An 18,117-nucleotide genomic window follows, 5' to 3' on the forward strand; every position below is an offset into this window, starting at 1 on the left:
CCTCAAAACCCTCCCAGACATTCACAGCCCCGCGGTGCGCAGCTCCCGGCGTCGCTGGGCAGCAGCGCGGAGGCAGCAGGGACATGGTGTGCAAGCTGGCGGGGAGCAGTCCTCCCCCACTGGGAGCCCTGGCGTGTCCCCAGGGACCCGAGCCCTCCAAGGGGACCCCGCAGGCATGTGGGGCTGAGCATGGGGCTGTGTGTGGGTGTGGGGCTGCATCGTCCAGCCAGCCCGGGCTCCCTGCAAGCCAGCTGACCTCCTGTCTCCTCTCCCAGCCAAATTCCTCTCTTAGAATAATAAACAGTGCAGCTCAAGAGAAAAGCTCCCTGCCCTGCCCAGCCAGGGATGGCTTGCCCTCACATCACGGTGCTGGAGGGGGACAGAGGGAAGGTCTGTATCCGTGCTGGTGGGGAGGAGAGGATGGTGAGGGGTATAACCGGGGATGGAGAGCTGGGACTTCACCTCAGCGGCTGCAAGGGGGGAGGATGCTGCTGAAGGGGGCTGGATGTGGCACTGCTGCAGGAGCTCCCTGGCCTCTGGGCTTCTGCCAGGATGGGTGGAGGTGAATGGTCCCATGGCTTGAAAATGCTCAGGTCCTGGCCCGGGGGGAAGGATGCAGGAGTCTGAGGGGTCCGTGGCACCCTGCTCACTCACAGGACTGGGAGGAGACAATCTGAGGCAGCTGAGCATCGTGTAGGTACCTGTGTTTGGGTCCCAGGGTGGGATAATGTCTGGGCACCTGCTTTCAGATCCCTGAGTGGGGCTGCACCTACCCAGCTCCTCCTTGCCTGGCACTCACAGGGTGCATCTTAGTGCTCTTGCTGAGAACAAAAGCTGAGATTGAGGAGGGAAACAACAAGTGCTCTCAAGGCTGGCAGTGAGCTGGGTGCATTTGCACCCCTTGTGAAAGCCTGTGTGCACCCACATGTGCAAGCACACATGTCCCTGTGACAGGCAGAGAAAGGTTTGTCCTGCTGCTGGCCAGGCTCTGCGTGCATCCCGCAGGACAGGCAGAGCTCAGCGTCTCTGGGCTTGCCTCTCGCTCCGGCCAGAGCAGCCAAACAAGGGAGAGGTCACTGCTCTTTGAGAGATGTTGCCACCCTCCCACTCTGCTTGAGAAGCATCTCAGAGAGAAATGCTTTTCTGCAAAACCAGCAGCTTTATTAAAATCAGCTATGAGCAGAGGGGAGGCGGCTGGAGGCGGCAGGCGGAGGCTGCAGGGCTCTCACTGCTGGCTGCAGCAACACCCCTGACAGCCCAGCACCAGCACGTACCCGCGTCCTGCTCCCCAGCGCCGGGATCCTGCAGACATCACTGGTGGATATGGCTGTGTGGGTAGGGGAAGCCAAAATGTCACCTGTAACAGGACTAACAGTGACAGCCATGAAGCTGGACAGGCACTAAAAGCTGGGCATGAGTTTGGGAAGACCTTAGCTGCTGGCAGGCAGGTATTTGGGGGGTGAATACAGCCTGGCTTGTGCATGCCGGCAGGGAGGGGTGAAAGGAGAGGATCCCAGCTGTCCTTACAACCTTGACCATTGAATAATGGATGAATCACACACCTCTGTAAAGGAGAATTGGGAAACAAAGGTAATTGTTCTCCTGGCAGTGCCTTGGGGGACAGGGAGATTAGGTTGTCCATCCTCCTCCTCTCTCCTGCAGGTTGGTGCTCTCTGAGGGTGGGAGCAGCCAGGTCACATTCATTTACAGCCTGAATTTCACCCCCATCCTTTCATCCTACCAGCCTCCAGCTCTTCCCCTTAAGTGCTCTCATCCCCTCTGGCAAATGCAGAGAGAGAAGGAGTCAGGAGGGTTTTCTGGAGGGGGGAGAGGGAAGCTGCTGAATAAGCTGGAGACCTGGAAGGATTTGCTGGTAGATCAGACTTTTGTTGAGCCAAAGCAAGAGGATAATAAAAACATCTGACAAGCGCACGTCATTTAAAAACCATTTCCTCCTTAACATCAAGCAGACCAGGAGGCCACTCCAGGGCCAAGAGGCAGCAGAGCCGCTCAGTAAGAGGCAGCGCCTGGGGCTGGGGTCAGCAAGCCCCGACGGCCACTAGCCATTCTCCTGCCTGGCCAGCTGCTCCCCACAGCACTGAGCCAGCACCGTGGGAGCTTCTCCTTGGGGTCTGCCTGGGGAGTGGGTTCAAAATGCATCTTGTGCTGGGAGAGGGGAGGTGACCTGGCAGCGAGGCAGGAGCTCAGCCCCAAATTGCAGCGTGGCTGAGCCGTGAAGCTTGGCTCCCTGCAGGAGCATCCCCAAGTGCCAGGCTACTGAACTCGTTTCACCCCAGCTTTGTCCAGGCACAAAGGAAGGCTTTTCACCCCCATTGTTAGCTTCATTTTGCTTTTCCAAAATTCTCATCCCTGTCCCTACGGGCGCAATGAGGAGGGTTACCTGTCACCACAACCCATGGGGGACAGATGCTGCTGCTCTTAGAGAGCTCTGGCCTCACCTGTTCTGGGCTCTCAGTTTGCACCAGGGAGGGCTGAAAATGCTCGGTGGAAAAGATTTCTTAAGAAGTGTTGATAAAAGGGATTTGTAACTAAAAAGCCATCTTAAATATTCCCTTAAAAGAGATATATTTAAAAGTGAAATACAAGAAACAATTTTTTGTGGCATTTCTTTGGGCTCGTTTATTTCATTGGAAGGAGCAGAAAATGTGGGAGGGCTGGAGGGCGATCTGTTTTCTAGCAAGTTTTATCTCACTGGGACTGAGGGAAGCAGGGAAAAAAATACAGGGGAAAAAAAAGGCAAGCGGTGGAGCAGAGGGAGGGAGAAAGGCAGGGCTCTGCAGGGGGGGGAGCGGCATTTCGAGCAGAGATGAGCAAGAGTTGACACAACTGCTGGAGCCCCCAGCAAAATCCCTGTTTACCAGCGGGAGATGCCTTAGAAACAGCTCCTTCTGCAGATCCAGAGTGAGCTGGAACCAACCACCCTGCCAGGAGGGAAAGGCTGAAAACTGGAAAGAGATGGGAGCTTTCTGAGGTGGAGAAGAGAGACTGGGGTTGGGGTGGGGGCTCGGGGCCCCCCCTGCCTGGGGCGACCGAGGGAGCCCTCTCTGCTGGCAGTGCTGCACTCATCCTGCTTTGCTCCTGGCAGGATTTGGCCACTGACCACGGAGCCCACCATGCTGCGCCCCTCTCTGAAGACATCTCTCTGGCTCCTCATCCTCGCTGGTGAGTGCTGTGGGTGGGGAGGTGGGTGCAGGATCAGGCCCTGCATGGGCATGCTGCCCCAGGATGCAGGGCAGCAGGGAGGAAAGGGGTGATGGTGTGCACAGGGGTGATGGTGTGGGGAGGCACAGGGGTGCACAGCATGCTCCAGGAGCATCTGTCCCTCCTCATGACTCAGGCCCATCAGTCCTATGGTGGGGGGGATGTAAAGTGCCCACCTGCTCAGTGCTGACGCAGGGCTGGGTGGAAGGAGGGGACCTTTGCAGAGGGAGCATGGCCAAGCGCTCAGCCCTTAGCAGACACCTGAGAAGTCACTTTAGCTGGACATTATGGAGACCCCCACAGCAGGAAGGATTTGGTCAGACCCCCTCTATCCAATAACTCCCCACAGCAAGGCAACAGGGCTCCTGGCTGCATCTGGGCTGTTCACAGCATTGCTGTGAGACCCTGGGGGCTGTCCCCAGACACCCTGCCCACCCCTGGGGACACTGGAGAGGAGCACATGCCCCATCCCAGCCCCACTGGGCCATCTGGGCAAAGGGTGAAGCAGGGAGGCAGGGAGACACAGAGGCAGTCGTTCAGGAAGACCTTGCCTGCTCTATTGCTTCCAAAGGATTTCCTGCAAGGTTTTGCTTTCATTCCATTTTCACTTTCTTGTAAACTAACATTGTTTCAGCCCAGTCTGTGTCCTGCCTGATGCTGTCCTTGTGGAGAGGCAGCCAGCAGAGCAGGGAACTGCCTCATCTCCTCCCTTCCCCTATGCCTGCTAAATGCATGGCCTTTAGAAGCCTTTGAAGGTGCATCTGAGATCCACCTCTGCCTTTACTAAGACCTACCTCTGCCTTTGCAGACCCAAGCTCATTATGGGGTCAGCAGTACTGTCTGTACTGTCAGCTCCCTGCCCACCTAGACCAGCTCACGGAATGCATAAAAGCCAAGAAAGTGAACGAACATGTGGGGGGGGACCCAGGTAACCCCATTTACAGCCCTGCCCTCACCAAGGATGCCTCTTGGGCTGGTGCAACAGCATCCCAGCACATCTGCCTCCCAGCACAGCTCTATCCACACCCGATCTTCTAAAGGCTGCCCTGAGTCCCTCCCAGGCCAGCCTTCTGCTCCTCACTGTCCGATGACAATGGGCAGACGGGCTGGCACTGAGGGTGCAGGTACATTGCAGAAAGGTTGGATGGGGGCAGACATAGTTAAATCATAAAATGGGGATTTCTCCACCCAGCATGTCCACAGACAGCCTGGGCAGTGTGGAATATTACTAAGTCCTGTGATGTCTTATTTCCTCCCCAGTAAGGGTTTCAGGAGGTACAGTGAATGAAGGGTGACCCACCAAGGTCTAGGTTGACAGGACATTTCTAAAGAAATGTGTTTGTCAGTGGTGGCTATACCAAGGAGGACAAATCCAGAAAGGTTATTTTTCAGTGTAAAGACAGACACTACAAACCAAATGCATTGTCATGAGGTCGCGATCCAGCATGCTTTTCCTTGGATTTCAGAGGAATCCAATTCGGTCTCATCTTGCTCCTCTCCCAGGTCTGCTGGAGGTGACGTCTGGGGACAGCAGGCTGCACATTGAACCTGGGGACGCTGAGCTTGTCCTCGACCTCCACAGCACCTTCTCCCTCTTGTGCTATGGGGATGGCGCGCTGGTCTGGGAACGGGAGGGTCAGCCCCTCACCGCCTCCCTGGAGCACAGGGACGGTGTCTTCATCAGCAACCTCACCCTCAGGAACGTGACGGGCCGTCACACCGGGGAGTACATGTGCACCTACAGCCCCGACCAGGCTCCAGAGCCAGTAGAGAGGAAAGCTCTGTACATCTACGTCCCAGGTAAGGGACAGCACATCCTTGTCTCTGCATTTCCAAGGGGTTTAGCAACCAGGAGAAAGAGGGCTTTGAATTATCATTTTGTTTCCAAGCACCCAGCCTCCCAAAATCCTTCTTCCCCTTGCAAGAGAGTCCTTATGGCTGCGGCATGTCTCTGGTGTGCCAGGTCAGGGGAGAGGCCCAGGTGTTGTGTGTTGGGTTGAGTGGGGGGAGAGGCAATGGCACTGGGCAGCAGCACCTGGGTCTCTCACCCTCCCATGAGAGGCTCGGCAAGCCTGCAGCATGGCAGCTCTGTTTTGCTGTTGGGAGGAAGGGAAGGAGCATCCTACCAGTGTGGAGACAGCCCTGTGTTGGAGCAGCCCTGGAGGAGCACAGAGCTTTCTGTAACCAGTGTTCCTTCTCTCCCACAGACCCCTCCCTAGTCTTCCTCCCCACACTCACCTCTGAAGAACTCTTCATCTTCATCACGGGCTATACGGAGGCCATCATCCCATGCCGCGTGACCAACCCACAGATGCAGGTGACCCTCTATGAGAAGAAGGTGGAGAACCCCATCCCAGCTGCTTATGACCCACAACAGGGATTCAAAGGCTTCTTTGAGGACAAAACCTACTTCTGCCGGACAGTTGTGGATGACCAGGATGTGGATTCGGACACCTTTTATGTCTACAGGATCCAGGGTGAGTTGCCTTTGTCTTAGCATTCCTGTGCACCTGATGTGGCTGTTCCTTCATCCCAACAGTGGGAGACAGCAAAGGTCTCCCCCTCTCTCCTTAGCAATGTCCCTGATCAATTTGGAGGCTGGATTTGGTGCCATCTCTGTTAGAGAATGCATTCTGACACAGTGTCAGCTCCATCCCTCAGGGAAGAGACTTTCCAGCAGACCAGTCCCCCCAGGATAAATGGACTGGGTGCCCACTCATCACTTCCTTCTTTATTCATTCCTTTCTTTCACCCTTCCCACAGTCTCATCCGTGAACGTCTCCATCAGCGCAGTGCAGACTGTAGTGCGTCAGGGAGAAAACATTACCCTGATGTGCACCGTGAGCGGCAACGAGCTGGTCAACTTCAACTGGGATTATCCTCGCAAGCAGGTGAGTGCTCCAGCCCCGTGGGCTCTGGGCAGCAGCTCCAGCCTTCACCCAGGCAGGTGTCCCATGGCAATCCCTCATCAGTATCACAGAAATGCTCAAGAAGCTTCACACCATGGCAGAAGCTGTGGAATGCTGCTGCCACACAGGGAGGCTTGATGGGGAAATCCTTGGATTGCAGCTGTCTGTCCCAGTGGCATCTGATCGGTGCATGTTCCTTGTGCCCATTGCAGACAGACTGGGGTCCTCTACCCCCTCCTCCTCCCTCCCCAGCTCTGACAGCAGAACATGCTCTTGACTTCTCAGACCGTCTCTCCTGTCCCCATGGTGCAGGCAGGGAAGGCTGTGGAGCCAGTGACCGACTTCCTGCCCGGATCCACCCACGAGATCCGCTCCATCCTCATTATCCAGAATGCAGAGCTGGAGGACAGCGGGACCTACATCTGCAATGTCTCTGAGGGCTACCATGAGAAAACGGACCGGAAAGACATCACAGTCCGTGTCATCGGTGTGTAGCTGCCCACGCACCCAAAGCCAGCAAACCACATGGGCGTCCAGGCAGGGTGAACCCCTCTGCCCTAAATAACCATGGCAAAAAAACAGCCCTCACCCCATGTTGCCCCTGCACACTTCTTGGCTACAAAACATCCCAAATCTCCCACCATGGCTTTTGGGACCCTTTAAGACACTTGAGGATATGGGTAGGAGCTCTTCCGCACTGTGCTGTCCCAAGGCAATGTGAGGTCATATTGTCACCTCCCATCTGCATCTGTCCTTTTGTGTAATTTGAGGGAACCTGTCCCACCTCCCCAAGATAACAACCTTTCCCCCACGTGCTGCCTGCCCCACGAGCTCCTCTGCTCCAGTGTGGCTCTGCATCACCCTCGGACACAAGCCTGAAGTCTTGAGCGATGGATCTGGAGCTGCCCCACCACTTCTGGGTGTTCAGAGTGTTTTTGTTCCAGACCCATATTTGTCCAAAGGGCTGGAGAGGGGGCTGTTTCTCTCTCTGACCCCCCTGTCCCTCCTGTCCCCTCTCAGAGCACGGCTTCGTGCGCTTCCACACGCACCTGCCCAGCACGGTGTATGCCGAGGTCCACAAGAGCCACACCATCCAGGTGGAGGTGGAGGCATACCCCCAACCCAGCATCGTGTGGCTGAAGAACAACCAGACGTTGACCATGGAGAGCAACAGCGAGTTCACCATCACCAGCAGGAACCTGTCAGAAACCAGGTGAGCGCCCACCATTCCTCACCAGGGTGCAGGGATGGGATAATTCACAAAACGAACTCCAAATTGCTGGTTGGACATGGTTGGTGGTTGAATATATTTCTGTGAGTGGATTTTGAGTGTGCCTCAGATGGGTGGGAGCTGGTTGCCTCTGAGCATTGTCAGTCCCCAGGTACCTTCCGACACCCATCACTCTGGGACTGTGTCTCCGGCAGGTACCAGACAGCTCTGGTCCTGGTGCGGGTGAAGCAGGAAGAAGGAGGATTTTACACCATCCGGGCTTCCAATGAGGATGACGAGCAGGAGCTGTCCTTCCATCTGCAGATAAATGGTGAGGATGGTCATGCAGACATGGGGCTGAGGAGTGTGGGGGCAGTCTCAGGGGATGGCTCCATCCTTTGCTGCAGGACCCTCAGGCTGAAGCTCTGACTCCTCTGACTACAGCTCCAGAGTGGTTTTGGTCAAAGTAAGAACACTAAAGCAAGAAACATGCTAACTTGAAATATCCCACGCTTGGTCTCAGAGTGAGGAGAGCAGAGAGGCAGTGCAGACATCAGCAGCTTGGCCTTCATGCCCTGGCCCAAGGTAGTATTCCCACCAGTGTCTCTTGGTTTCAGTGCCAGCCAAAGTGGTAGATCTCAAGGAGAACAGCAGTGCCAGCAGTGGGGAGCAGACCGTGATGTGCTCTGCTGAAGGAATGCCCCAGCCAGAGATCAGCTGGTCTACCTGCAGCGACATCAAATGGTACGTGGAGTGATGGAGCCCACGGGTTCTCACATTTATTAGAATAATAGAGTATTATTTTACATGGTGGTGTGTGGTCCCAGCTGCCTCTCAGGTGCCTTTATCCTCTCCCTGGCCAGGTGCAGCACCAAGGGGCAGCCCACCCAGCTGCTGGGGAACGAGTCTGCAGAGATCAGTCTGCAGACCAACACCACGTACCATGCGGAGCTGCAGGTATACCGCGTGAACAGCACCCTGCAGCTGCACAGGGTGGATGAGCCTCTGCTCCTGAGATGCACTGTGCAAAACTTCCTGGGCACCAACTCCCAGGACATCACTCTGGTCCCACACGGTGAGTGCTGCACGAGGTGTTTCAGCTGGTGGCAGGGAGCTGGACTTTTCTCTCCGTGCCTCCAGTATGGAGGTGCTGGGAGCCAGGAATGTCCTCTGATGACCGCAGTCCTCGGAGTCTGGGTGTTTCTGCCCAAAACGAAGTGTCCTTTGGGTTGAGCAGGAAAGGCTCCTCCAGAAGGAGCCTGCAGCCCACATGTCCACTGGCCATGGACATCCTCTTTTCCCCACTGGCACAGTCATCCCTCCAAGGTGGCAAGATGAGAGTGCCTAAACAGGTCCCCGGTGCCTTGTTATTAGCCCGCAGGTCACTAGATGGTGCCATGGACTCGAACATCCACATGCTGATCATCCCAAATACGAGGAAGGATGGTCTAAGCCCAGAACCGGAGCTGCCAGCTCTCCCCCAAGCAAACTAGCCCTTCTGGCTCCTTACACCCTCCCATGGTCAAGCCTCTCCTAAGGCAACAAGCCCTTCAAGGGTCTGTAACAACCCCTCACCCCGTCATTCCTCGGGATCTGTCCCTGCAAGTGCCAGGCAGGTCTGCCCAGGAGTAGAGGACAGGGACTGCTTGTACCCAGAGGAGAGCTCAGGGTGGGTGTCTGGGGGGAGGTGTGTAGCAGGAGGGGATGGTGGGTAGAGGCTGAAAGGGGAAGGGTGCAGGGATCCCTCTGTGCTGCTGTCCCTTCCTTTCCCCAGGGTACCCAGGCCATGTAGGGCTGGAGGAGTCTAACCACTATCCCTGTTATCGTTGTAGCCTTGCCGTTCAAAGTGGTTATCATCTCTGTCATCCTGGCCTTGCTGGTCCTCACCGTCATCTCCCTGATCATCCTGATCGTCCTGTGGCAGAAGGTAAAGGAGGAGAGTGTTCCCAGGCTGCCACAGCATCAGGGTGGCCGGGAAGAGCAAAGCTGTGAGCTCCTGCTGGCATGAGCCTGATGATGTCCCACCCAAGCCAGGGACCATGGGCGTCCATCCACCTCTGCATCCCCTAGCAGCTGTAGGCAAGACGGGGAATGAGGCAACGGGTGCAGGGACAACAGACTCCCTGACAGAGCCCATCCACACCCCCCATGCCCTCCCTGACCCTCAGGCTCTCAGATCTCTCTTTCCTCTTTGCTTCCCTTTCCAGAAACCTCGTTATGAGATCCGCTGGAAGGTGATTGAATCGGTCAGCTCCGATGGGCACGAGTACATCTACGTGGATCCCATGCAGCTCCCTTACGACTCCAGCTGGGAGGTGCCCAGGGAAAAGCTGGTGTTAGGTAAAGGTTGTGCAGGTCCCACTGATGGAGTCCTGGCTGTCTGGGGGTGATAGGTGATAAGAGACCAACCCAGAAAAGGCACAGAGATCCCTGGAGATACAATGTGGTCCTGGGATGGGGGGGAACACCTGGGACCATGGTGGGAAGCCAGCTGCCCCCTTTGGCATGAAGCACTGGGTTATTCCTGGCTATCCTTTCTTGTGGCTGGCACCTCCTTCCCCTCCCAGCCAGACAGAAACCAGTCCCAACACCAAACATCATAGGTCATGGCCACTTCCATGCCCACCAGGATGGCTGAGTGAGGCTGGTGTGGTTTCAGGGACAGGACTCGTCTTTTCCAAGCTCCTCTCCTCGAGGACCATCACCAACCTTGTCTCTCTGCTGTTTTTTTGCAGGACGCACTCTCGGCTCTGGTGCCTTTGGACGTGTGGTGGAGGCAACAGCCCATGGCCTGAGCCATTCGCAGTCCAGCATGAAAGTGGCGGTCAAAATGCTCAAGTGTGAGTTGCCCCCACACCATCCCTTTCCCCCAGCCCAAAGCCACAAGGCTGAACAGTGCCTGTGCACTCCCCTCCTCGCCCTGCTGCTCACACCGGCTCTCCAACAGCCACGGCCCGGAGCAGCGAGAAGCAAGCCCTCATGTCCGAGCTGAAGATCATGAGCCACTTGGGACCTCACCTCAACATCGTCAACTTGCTGGGGGCCTGCACCAAAGGAGGTAGCTGAGCCCTGGGTGTTTTTTATCCTTTCCCTTCTGCCCTGAGCTGTGCTGAGAAGGAGAACTGTCCTCAGAGAGAATAATTTCTGTTTTCTGGTTCAAAATGATTGACTCTTCCCCTAGGGCAGCCTGTGGGGCTCTGAAAGCTTTTCTTTCCAACCTGGTTGAAACTGAGAAGGCATGTTTCTGTTCACCCCCACCTCCCTCCCCAAACACAAATTTCAAATTCCAAAAATGCTCAGTACCAGAAGGGTGGCTTTTTCCTCTGGCCCTGCCTAGACCTCCTGCAATCTGGTAGTGTCCCTGTGGGATGAAATTCGCTGCCTCGGGGAGCGAGCGAGGCCAAGGCAAGGCTGACACGGGTGCTCTCTCCTACCAGGACCCGTCTATATCATCACCGAGTACTGCCGTTATGGGGACCTGGTGGACTACCTGCACCGCAACAAGCACACTTTCCTGCAGTCCTACGGAGAGAAGGCACGGCGAGAGGCAGAGCTGTACGGGAACACCATCAAAGACGACCATGTGCAGAGGTACCTGGAGAGCAGTGCTCTCCTCCTTCCTGGTGCCCACTCCATTCTAGCCCCCATCCATGAGAAGGGCTGGTGCTGCCAGAAAGCATGCTCACATTTCCTCCAGACCAGTCAAATAAATGCTGGTCCAGCACTGGGACACAGCTGGCTGCTCTGTTACCTTGTGAGACCAACCCATGTGCCAACCAGCCACCTCCAAAGAGCTCCTGGCAGACAGGGAGTTAGCAGAGGCAGTCGGTGCGTCCTGGAGGCTGAGTCTGCTAGCACACACTCCGGCTGCTCCACGCCAGTTGGGAATATTCCCTGGCATTGTTAACTTCACTGGCATAACCATAGCTACATGTGGAGTACAGAGACGAAGGGTTTCCCAGCATGTCTTAACCCTTGGGGACCTCAGCTCGGCATTTTCAGGGTCACATTGCTACTGTGCATAAGGGAGAAGTGCTAGAAGGAGTGCAGTTGCACAAGAGGTGCTGCAAGGAAAGGGAAACGGTCCTTCATCAGCTGCCAGCTGTCAGGGATGCAGGCACAGTAGTGCAGAGAAACTGTCCCATGGGAAGTTAGAAAGCAGCATTTCCTTCCAGCACGCAAAAACAATAGTAAAATAGAGCAGTGTTAGGACATCAGCACAGCTGTCCCCTGCACTTTCTGCTTGCAGGCAGCTGAGATCCTCCTAAGCACTAAGCGCAGCTCCCCAAGCCCGTGGGGACGTGCCCCACAGCTCCGGCCATGGAGCAGGTTTCCCATGCCCAGCACCAGCACGTGGAAGGCCTCAAGATGCTGCTTCCCAGATGCAGTTGCTTCTCACCCAAGGAGAGGTGTTCAAAGGGTGCAGATGTTTGCTGATCCAAAACTGGAAGGTTTAACTGTGGACAGAGGGTTGTGTCCTGCCTGTCCAGGTCAGCCTTCTCCAGGCCAGTCCTGGCCAGCCTGGGAACACGCACAGCCAAGGTGGAGGGTTTCACCCGCCCACTCTGGCTTGGTCTCCTGCCCTCCCCAGTGTCCAGCTTATGTGCTGAACCAAGCCTGTGCTCTGGCAGGCAAGGTGAGCATGAGAAGCTTCAGCCTGTGGGCAAGGACACCTGGAGACCCGCAGGGCGGTTTAAAGCTAGTGCTGAGGACACCAGAGCTGTTAGGTGGTGGAAGGTCTCTAGTGCCATATGCTCTTCTCTGCATGCATGATGCAGGGCCACTTTCCCTGTGGTGTGGGTGCAGGTATTGCAGTCCCACACATCTTTGTCCCCATCCCCTGTGTTTCCTCCTCTTCCCTGGATCTGAACAGCCTCTTTGTTTCCCCCCACAGCCACCTCTCCGTCTCTGTTGAGAGCGATGGGGGCTACATGGACATGAGCAAGGATGACTCCCTGGATTATGTGCCCATGTCTGACATGAAGGGTGAAGTCAAGTACGCTGACATCGAGTCCTCTAACTACGGCACCCCGTACGAGCTGGACAGCTATTCCCCACCAGGTAACAGCTCAGCCTCAGCGGGAGGGAGAGGTTCTGGCACTTTGGGCGCTGGATGCTTTTGCTGGAACTGGATGGTCCATATTGCAAAGGCTGCCTTTGGGATGAGTCCAGCAGTGGTGGCAGATGCCCTCACAATGGGAGCTCCCAGCTCTATCCCATTGTCCCTCCACCAGTGGGAAGCCCACAAGCATGCCAAATAACACCAACATCCATCTCTGCTTGCCCTGCAGCTCCTGAAAGAACAGACCGAGTGACACTGATAAACGAGTCTCCGCTCCTCAGCTACATGGACTTGGTGGGCTTCAGCTTCCAGGTGGCCAATGGGATGGAGTTCCTGGCTTCCAAAAATGTACGTATGCTGGTTGGTCCATGGTGCTTGTGGCGGTGGAGGCCAACAATGCTCTGCCGTGTCCTGTGGTCAGCTTCCAGTCACTGTCCCTCTGTCCATGCCATCCTCCTCGTGGGAGAAGTGGCTGTGCAATTGAAGAGCTGCTGACCACTTCTCTTTGGAAACACAGCCCTGGGGATCAGCATGACTATATTTGCATGTGACAACTAACTGTGGCTTGGATCGAGCTTCAGACCTCAGATTTCCTGACTCTGAGCTCCTCCCAAGCCATGTGCAGCACAGCTGTGGTGTTATATCATCCCTATTTACTGGGATGACCGAACAGTGCTAAAGCACAAGGCACTCCACAGCAGAGCTAATACTGTCCATGGACACCCCTGTTGCACCAGATGCTCTGAGCCCCCCAGGCCTCATCAGAAGTGCTTGTTCAGTGGAAATTAAGTCACCACAGAGGACCAGGCTCTGGGATTTCCTAAGGTCTGGCTTAGCCCAGGGCAGGTAGTAATACAGTTGGTCTGTGTGAAACATCACACAGGGCAGGGTAAGAGACAGGGTAGGGATGGCATCAGTGATGTGAGGAGATGGCTCTTTGCCTCCAGCCATCCAGCCTGATCATCAAAAGTGCATGGTCAGTGCTCCCCCATGGAGCACAGAAGAGGAGCTCCCAGCTTCCCACAGACATGCTTTACAGTGGTGTAATATCACCATGCTCTCTAGCAGTGTCTGGCAGGGTCTTGAGCAAACCTCAGGCCTGTTCAAATGGAAAGCATCCAACATGCTGTCAAACCAGGAGGCACAAGCTAGGCTGGTGTAACTCTGGTGTCTTCATGCTGCTGGATTGGATTGTCCAAACATAGACGGAGACATCTCCTTGCCAGCCCATCAGCCCCCTTGCTGGGCCAGGCCCTCACAATCCCCTCTCTACTGGGTTTTTCAAACTGCCCTTGCCAGATTTGTATGCCTGTTGCTGTCACAGGGGTAGCAGTCCAGGTGAGCAGAAAAAATGTGTTAGCTCTTGCTAGTGGCTTTGAGCCATGGTTGTCCCTAGAAGTGGAGGACATGCCTCAAATGATGTGACCTGTCCCTTCAGCCCCAGCAATGGGCTAGTGCTGGAGCTGGGCTGCTTCCTGGGGCTGTCGGGGAGCCCCTCGCAGTGACGGTGCCCTGCCTCCCACCTACAGTGTGTGCATCGGGACCTGGCTGCCAGGAACGTCCTCATCTGCGAGGGGAAGCTGGTGAAGATCTGTGACTTTGGCCTGGCAAGAGACATCATGAGGGATTCCAACTATATCTCCAAAGGCAGCGTGAGTACCAAGAGCCAAGCAAGCCCCTTTTTCCCAGGGCTATGGGCCTGGCACCCCCTAGATGCTCCCCCTGTGAGTCGCCTGTCCATCACTGTGCCCAGGAGTGGTGACAGGGCAGGATTCCCAGGCGATGGTGTCAATGGCCAGCCATCCTGCACCTGATGTGCTCTGCATGCTGTGGAGTAGCAGAATTGCATGCCCATATCTCCAGGCTCTGACAGAAGAACCTGGGCAGCAGCAGCTAAACTAAGGATTGTCCCAGTACAGCCCATCACTGGTGGCAGTGCTGCATCCCTTCCCTGCACGGCACTGAGCCCGGTCCTGAGCTGCAAGCAGGAGGAGCGCAAGGTTGACAGTGCTGCAGTGAGTCACTGGCCACTCTGGGAAGAGGTTCACAGACTTCTTCTCTAACCACTAGACCACAGGCTAAGAGGAAGTGTTTTCCTCAGAGCAGCGACTTTCCAGAAAGACATCTCCAGTCTTTCGAGGCAGGAGAGGATGAGGCTGTAATTGGGCTTCCCCAGAACCTGCCCTGTGACTTCAACAAGTGTGTCCACTCCAGCCCTGGGGCATTTGGGAACATGCAACCCCAAGCAAAGCAGGCCATGTAATTCCCAGACTGAGAAACTGAGTCTCGGGGAGCTGAGAGTGGAGCCAGGCCCCTCAAACCCCCATCTTTATCTACTCTATGAATGAGTTAACTTCTCTCCTGCTTTCTCCTATTCGCATGGGATGGCAGACAGGCCACCCAGTCCAGCCTTGGCATAGCTGCTTTTCCTTCCAAAATGGGAAATGAAACTGGGTCTCTTTGCAATCCTTCCTGGAGATTATTTCGGTATTCATTGTGCAAGTGAATCCCAGGAACAGCAGAGCCAGCATACAAGCTGGTCAAGTGAGGCTCTTTTTTGTGTATCACTCTCTGGGAGTAAGAGCAGGAAAAAGCTGGATGTGTCCTTTGGCAATTTTCTGGTCATCCCTCCAGCCTGGTCACAGGTTTCAAAGGGCAGACAGGCCTGGACTCCCTCCAGGAGGGCTGTGGTCATGTGCACGTCAGTGGACTCTCCAAGAGCTAGGGAACAGAGAATGCACAACACGACAGCTCATCCTGGCAGACAGGGATGGAAACGGATGTAGCACACCCACCCTTTCCTCCTGCCTGCTGGGTTCATCCTGCACAAGGAAAGAGGAAACTAGTCCCTCTGAGAAGTGGCTGACAGCAGATGTCAGTGGATGTGTTGGGCTGATGGGCAGCTCTGAAGGGTCTTCTCTACTTTTAAAGTGGGTGTCAAGCTCTCCCCTGTTGGAACAAGCGCTGCAGATGTAGCTGACTCTCTTCTTTTGCTCCATTTTTTACCTCTTAGACCTTCTTACCCCTTAAGTGGATGGCTCCAGAGAGCATCTTCAACAACCTCTATACCACCCTGAGTGATGTGTGGTCCTTCGGGATTCTACTCTGGGAGATATTCACTCTAGGTAAGTGCCCTGGAGATCATGGTGGTGTCTGTAGGTCTGATAGCGTGTTAGCAGTATCCCTTTCCCAGATGCAACAGAAATCCATTTCTAATCCCCAAGTCCCAGCTTTACCAGTCAGAGTAGCACTTCATTCCCTGTCTCCTTCTTTCCCATGCTGACGTTGCCATTTGGAAGTGAAATGAAACAGGAAAGGTAAAGAGAAAAGGAAACCTTGATGTGAAATGCGTTTTGGCATGGGGGTGGCAGGCAATCCACCAGCCTGATTTCCTGCTCTCCCTTTACACCCAGGGGGGACTCCATACCCCGAACTGCCTATGAACGAACAGTTCTACAACGCCATCAAACGTGGCTATCGGATGTCCAAACCCACCCATGCCTCTGATGAAATGTAAGCACTGCCTGTATGCATTTGCCCTGGGCCTGCCCTACACAAACTACAGAAGCGTTTCTGTCTGTTTTCCCCACCCGCTAACTCACCAGAGTGCTCTCTCTTCCTTCCTGTTAGCTACGATATCATGCAGAAGTGCTGGGAGGAGAAGTTTGAGATCAGACCATCCTTCTCACAGCTGGTGGGGCTTATGGGAAACCTCTTGGTGGATTGCTACAGAAAGGTATGTTCAAAGGACCGGTGCTGGAGGGACAGAGGAGGTTCAGTGCTCTGTGGGGGATGCTGCCTTGGTTAGGACCCTCAATCACAGTGTTTAGTGCTTCTGTGCCAGAGGATTTTGCCATGAAATGGCTGTGTTAGCTTGAACAGCCATTGAAGGTGGTTTGGGCATCTTGGGGACGTTGCTGTGACAACTGGCATCACCAGACAGGCAGCTGGTATCTCAACAATTGCCAAAATCAGAACGGGCAGGAGATCAAAAACCTGCCTCCAACTGTTTGGTATTTTGTAGTTGTGGAGTTGTGCCCGTGATCTCTCCCTTAGAAAATGTTCACAAGCTGTCTTTGGTGGAGTCAGGGTAGCTGAACCCAGCCAGAAGATGCCAGCCCCTCTAGAAAAAGCCTAGCAGGCAAGGAAAGCAAACCCAATGCAAGTACATTTTCTCCACTCACAAGACCTTCCCTTTCCTTTGGTAACCTGCCCTGCGAGAGCAGAGGTACCAGCAGGTGGATGAAGAGTTCATGAAGAGTGACCACCCCGCTGTTGTCCGCACAAGACCCACAATCCCTGGGCTGAACAACGCCAGGGTCTCTCCCAGCTCCCCCACTGGCAGCATCCTCTACACAGCCGTGCACCAGAACGGAGGAGAGAACGATTATATCATCCCTCTTCCCGACCCCAAACCCGAGGCTATCTGCGATCTTCCTCAGGAGGCCTCCATCAGCCGGGCCAGGTAAAAACATTGCTTCTAAATGTTGTCCCATCCCGTGACTGCCCAGATCTGAAAATGGGGGCCTCAAGCAAGAGGAAATGGGGATGCTCTGCTATGGGACAGACCAGGGTGGGTTTACCAGGAGAGAAGGAGGGTAGTATTATACCCATCTGAGGTGCTGGAATCACACGTGAGCCTGCAGGGATGGAGATGAACCAGAGGAGCTGGGACGTGAGCTAAGACAGAGTGTCATGTCACATCCCCATAATCAGCCAGCACAGCTGGGGACAGGAAACCCCACTTACAAGGAGCAGGGCACACTGGGGCGCACGGTCTGCAGAGCCCAGGTGGCTGTATGTTGTGTTAGGGCTGAATAGCCCCAGGAGATATGGTCTGTCTCCCTGTGGAAAGCCACTCGGATAGACGGGGGCTGCCAGCAGACTGACGGACATCTCAGCCGTTGTGATCCTCTCTCACCACGAGACTTGGGACAAGGCACTAATTTCTCTCTCCCTCTTGTCTCCCTTCAGCTCGATGCTGAACGAGGCCAACACATCGTCTACAATATCCTGTGACAGCCCTCTGGGGCTCCGGCAGGACGAGGAGCATCTGCCAGGAGCCGGCCACAGGACACCAAGAGGTGGAGGAGAGCTTCCTGTAGCTGAGCTGAGCTGGGCTCACTCTGCATCTCCCCACGGCGAGGCCAGCTGAGGGGCTGACCCAGATGTCGCAGAGAGCCGTGCTTTGCGCTTGTACATCGGGACATCCACACCTGTCCCAGCATTCCTCCTTCCCTCCCGTCTCCCAGCATTGGGTGGGGAATTAGAGACTCTTCCCCATTGCCATCCCCTTCCCCCTTCCAGGGAGGTGGCTCAGTGCCACCAACCTTCCAGATCACTGCCACATCCTCCTCAGTGATCAAACCACTGCAGGAGGGAGACATCTCACAGACCAACATCTTCTTTTCAAGTGGAAGACGTGGGCTGGATCTCCACGAGAGACACCACTTTTTGCATTGCTCAGATGATACTCCAGCCTCTTCCCCCTCCATGCTCTTTAGATGGCAACGAGTTTCATCTCCTCTGCACCAGCACTTCTCTGATGGTCTCAGCACCAGCCACACTGTGGTTCTGTGAAATGCCACCAGGACAGATGACTTGCTTGGAGCCCATTTCTGGGGTGTAGAGAACCTGCAACACCAACCTTCAGCTGCTGGAGATCAAGAGCACATTGGGTAGATTCTCCTCCAAGCATAACCAAGTCCTGGAGA

General features: G+C 55.2%; 1 protein-coding gene across 1 annotated transcript; it reads left to right on the forward strand.

The window, feature by feature from the left end:
• The first annotated feature begins 3,134 nt into the window (after positions 1-3,134).
• On the forward strand, positions 3,135-17,508 carry PDGFRB (platelet-derived growth factor receptor, beta polypeptide). The gene is given in 23 exon segments (XM_010076252.1): positions 3,135-3,183; positions 4,726-5,022; positions 5,430-5,699; positions 5,986-6,113; positions 6,444-6,618; positions 7,152-7,344; positions 7,557-7,672; positions 7,959-8,085; positions 8,205-8,416; positions 9,174-9,268; positions 9,549-9,681; positions 10,077-10,181; positions 10,289-10,399; positions 10,779-10,932; positions 12,236-12,402; positions 12,633-12,751; positions 13,933-14,055; positions 15,417-15,528; positions 15,817-15,916; positions 16,034-16,139; positions 16,630-16,868; positions 17,378-17,455; positions 17,457-17,508. Coding segments are annotated over 23 exon segments (3,261 nt in total).
• Positions 17,509-18,117: the final 609 nt, after the last annotated feature.

Source organism: Pterocles gutturalis, unplaced genomic scaffold (assembly GCF_000699245.1).
Source record: "Pterocles gutturalis isolate BGI_N339 unplaced genomic scaffold, ASM69924v1 scaffold19393, whole genome shotgun sequence".
In the NCBI taxonomy this organism is placed as follows: domain Eukaryota; kingdom Metazoa; phylum Chordata; class Aves; order Pterocliformes; family Pteroclidae; genus Pterocles; species Pterocles gutturalis.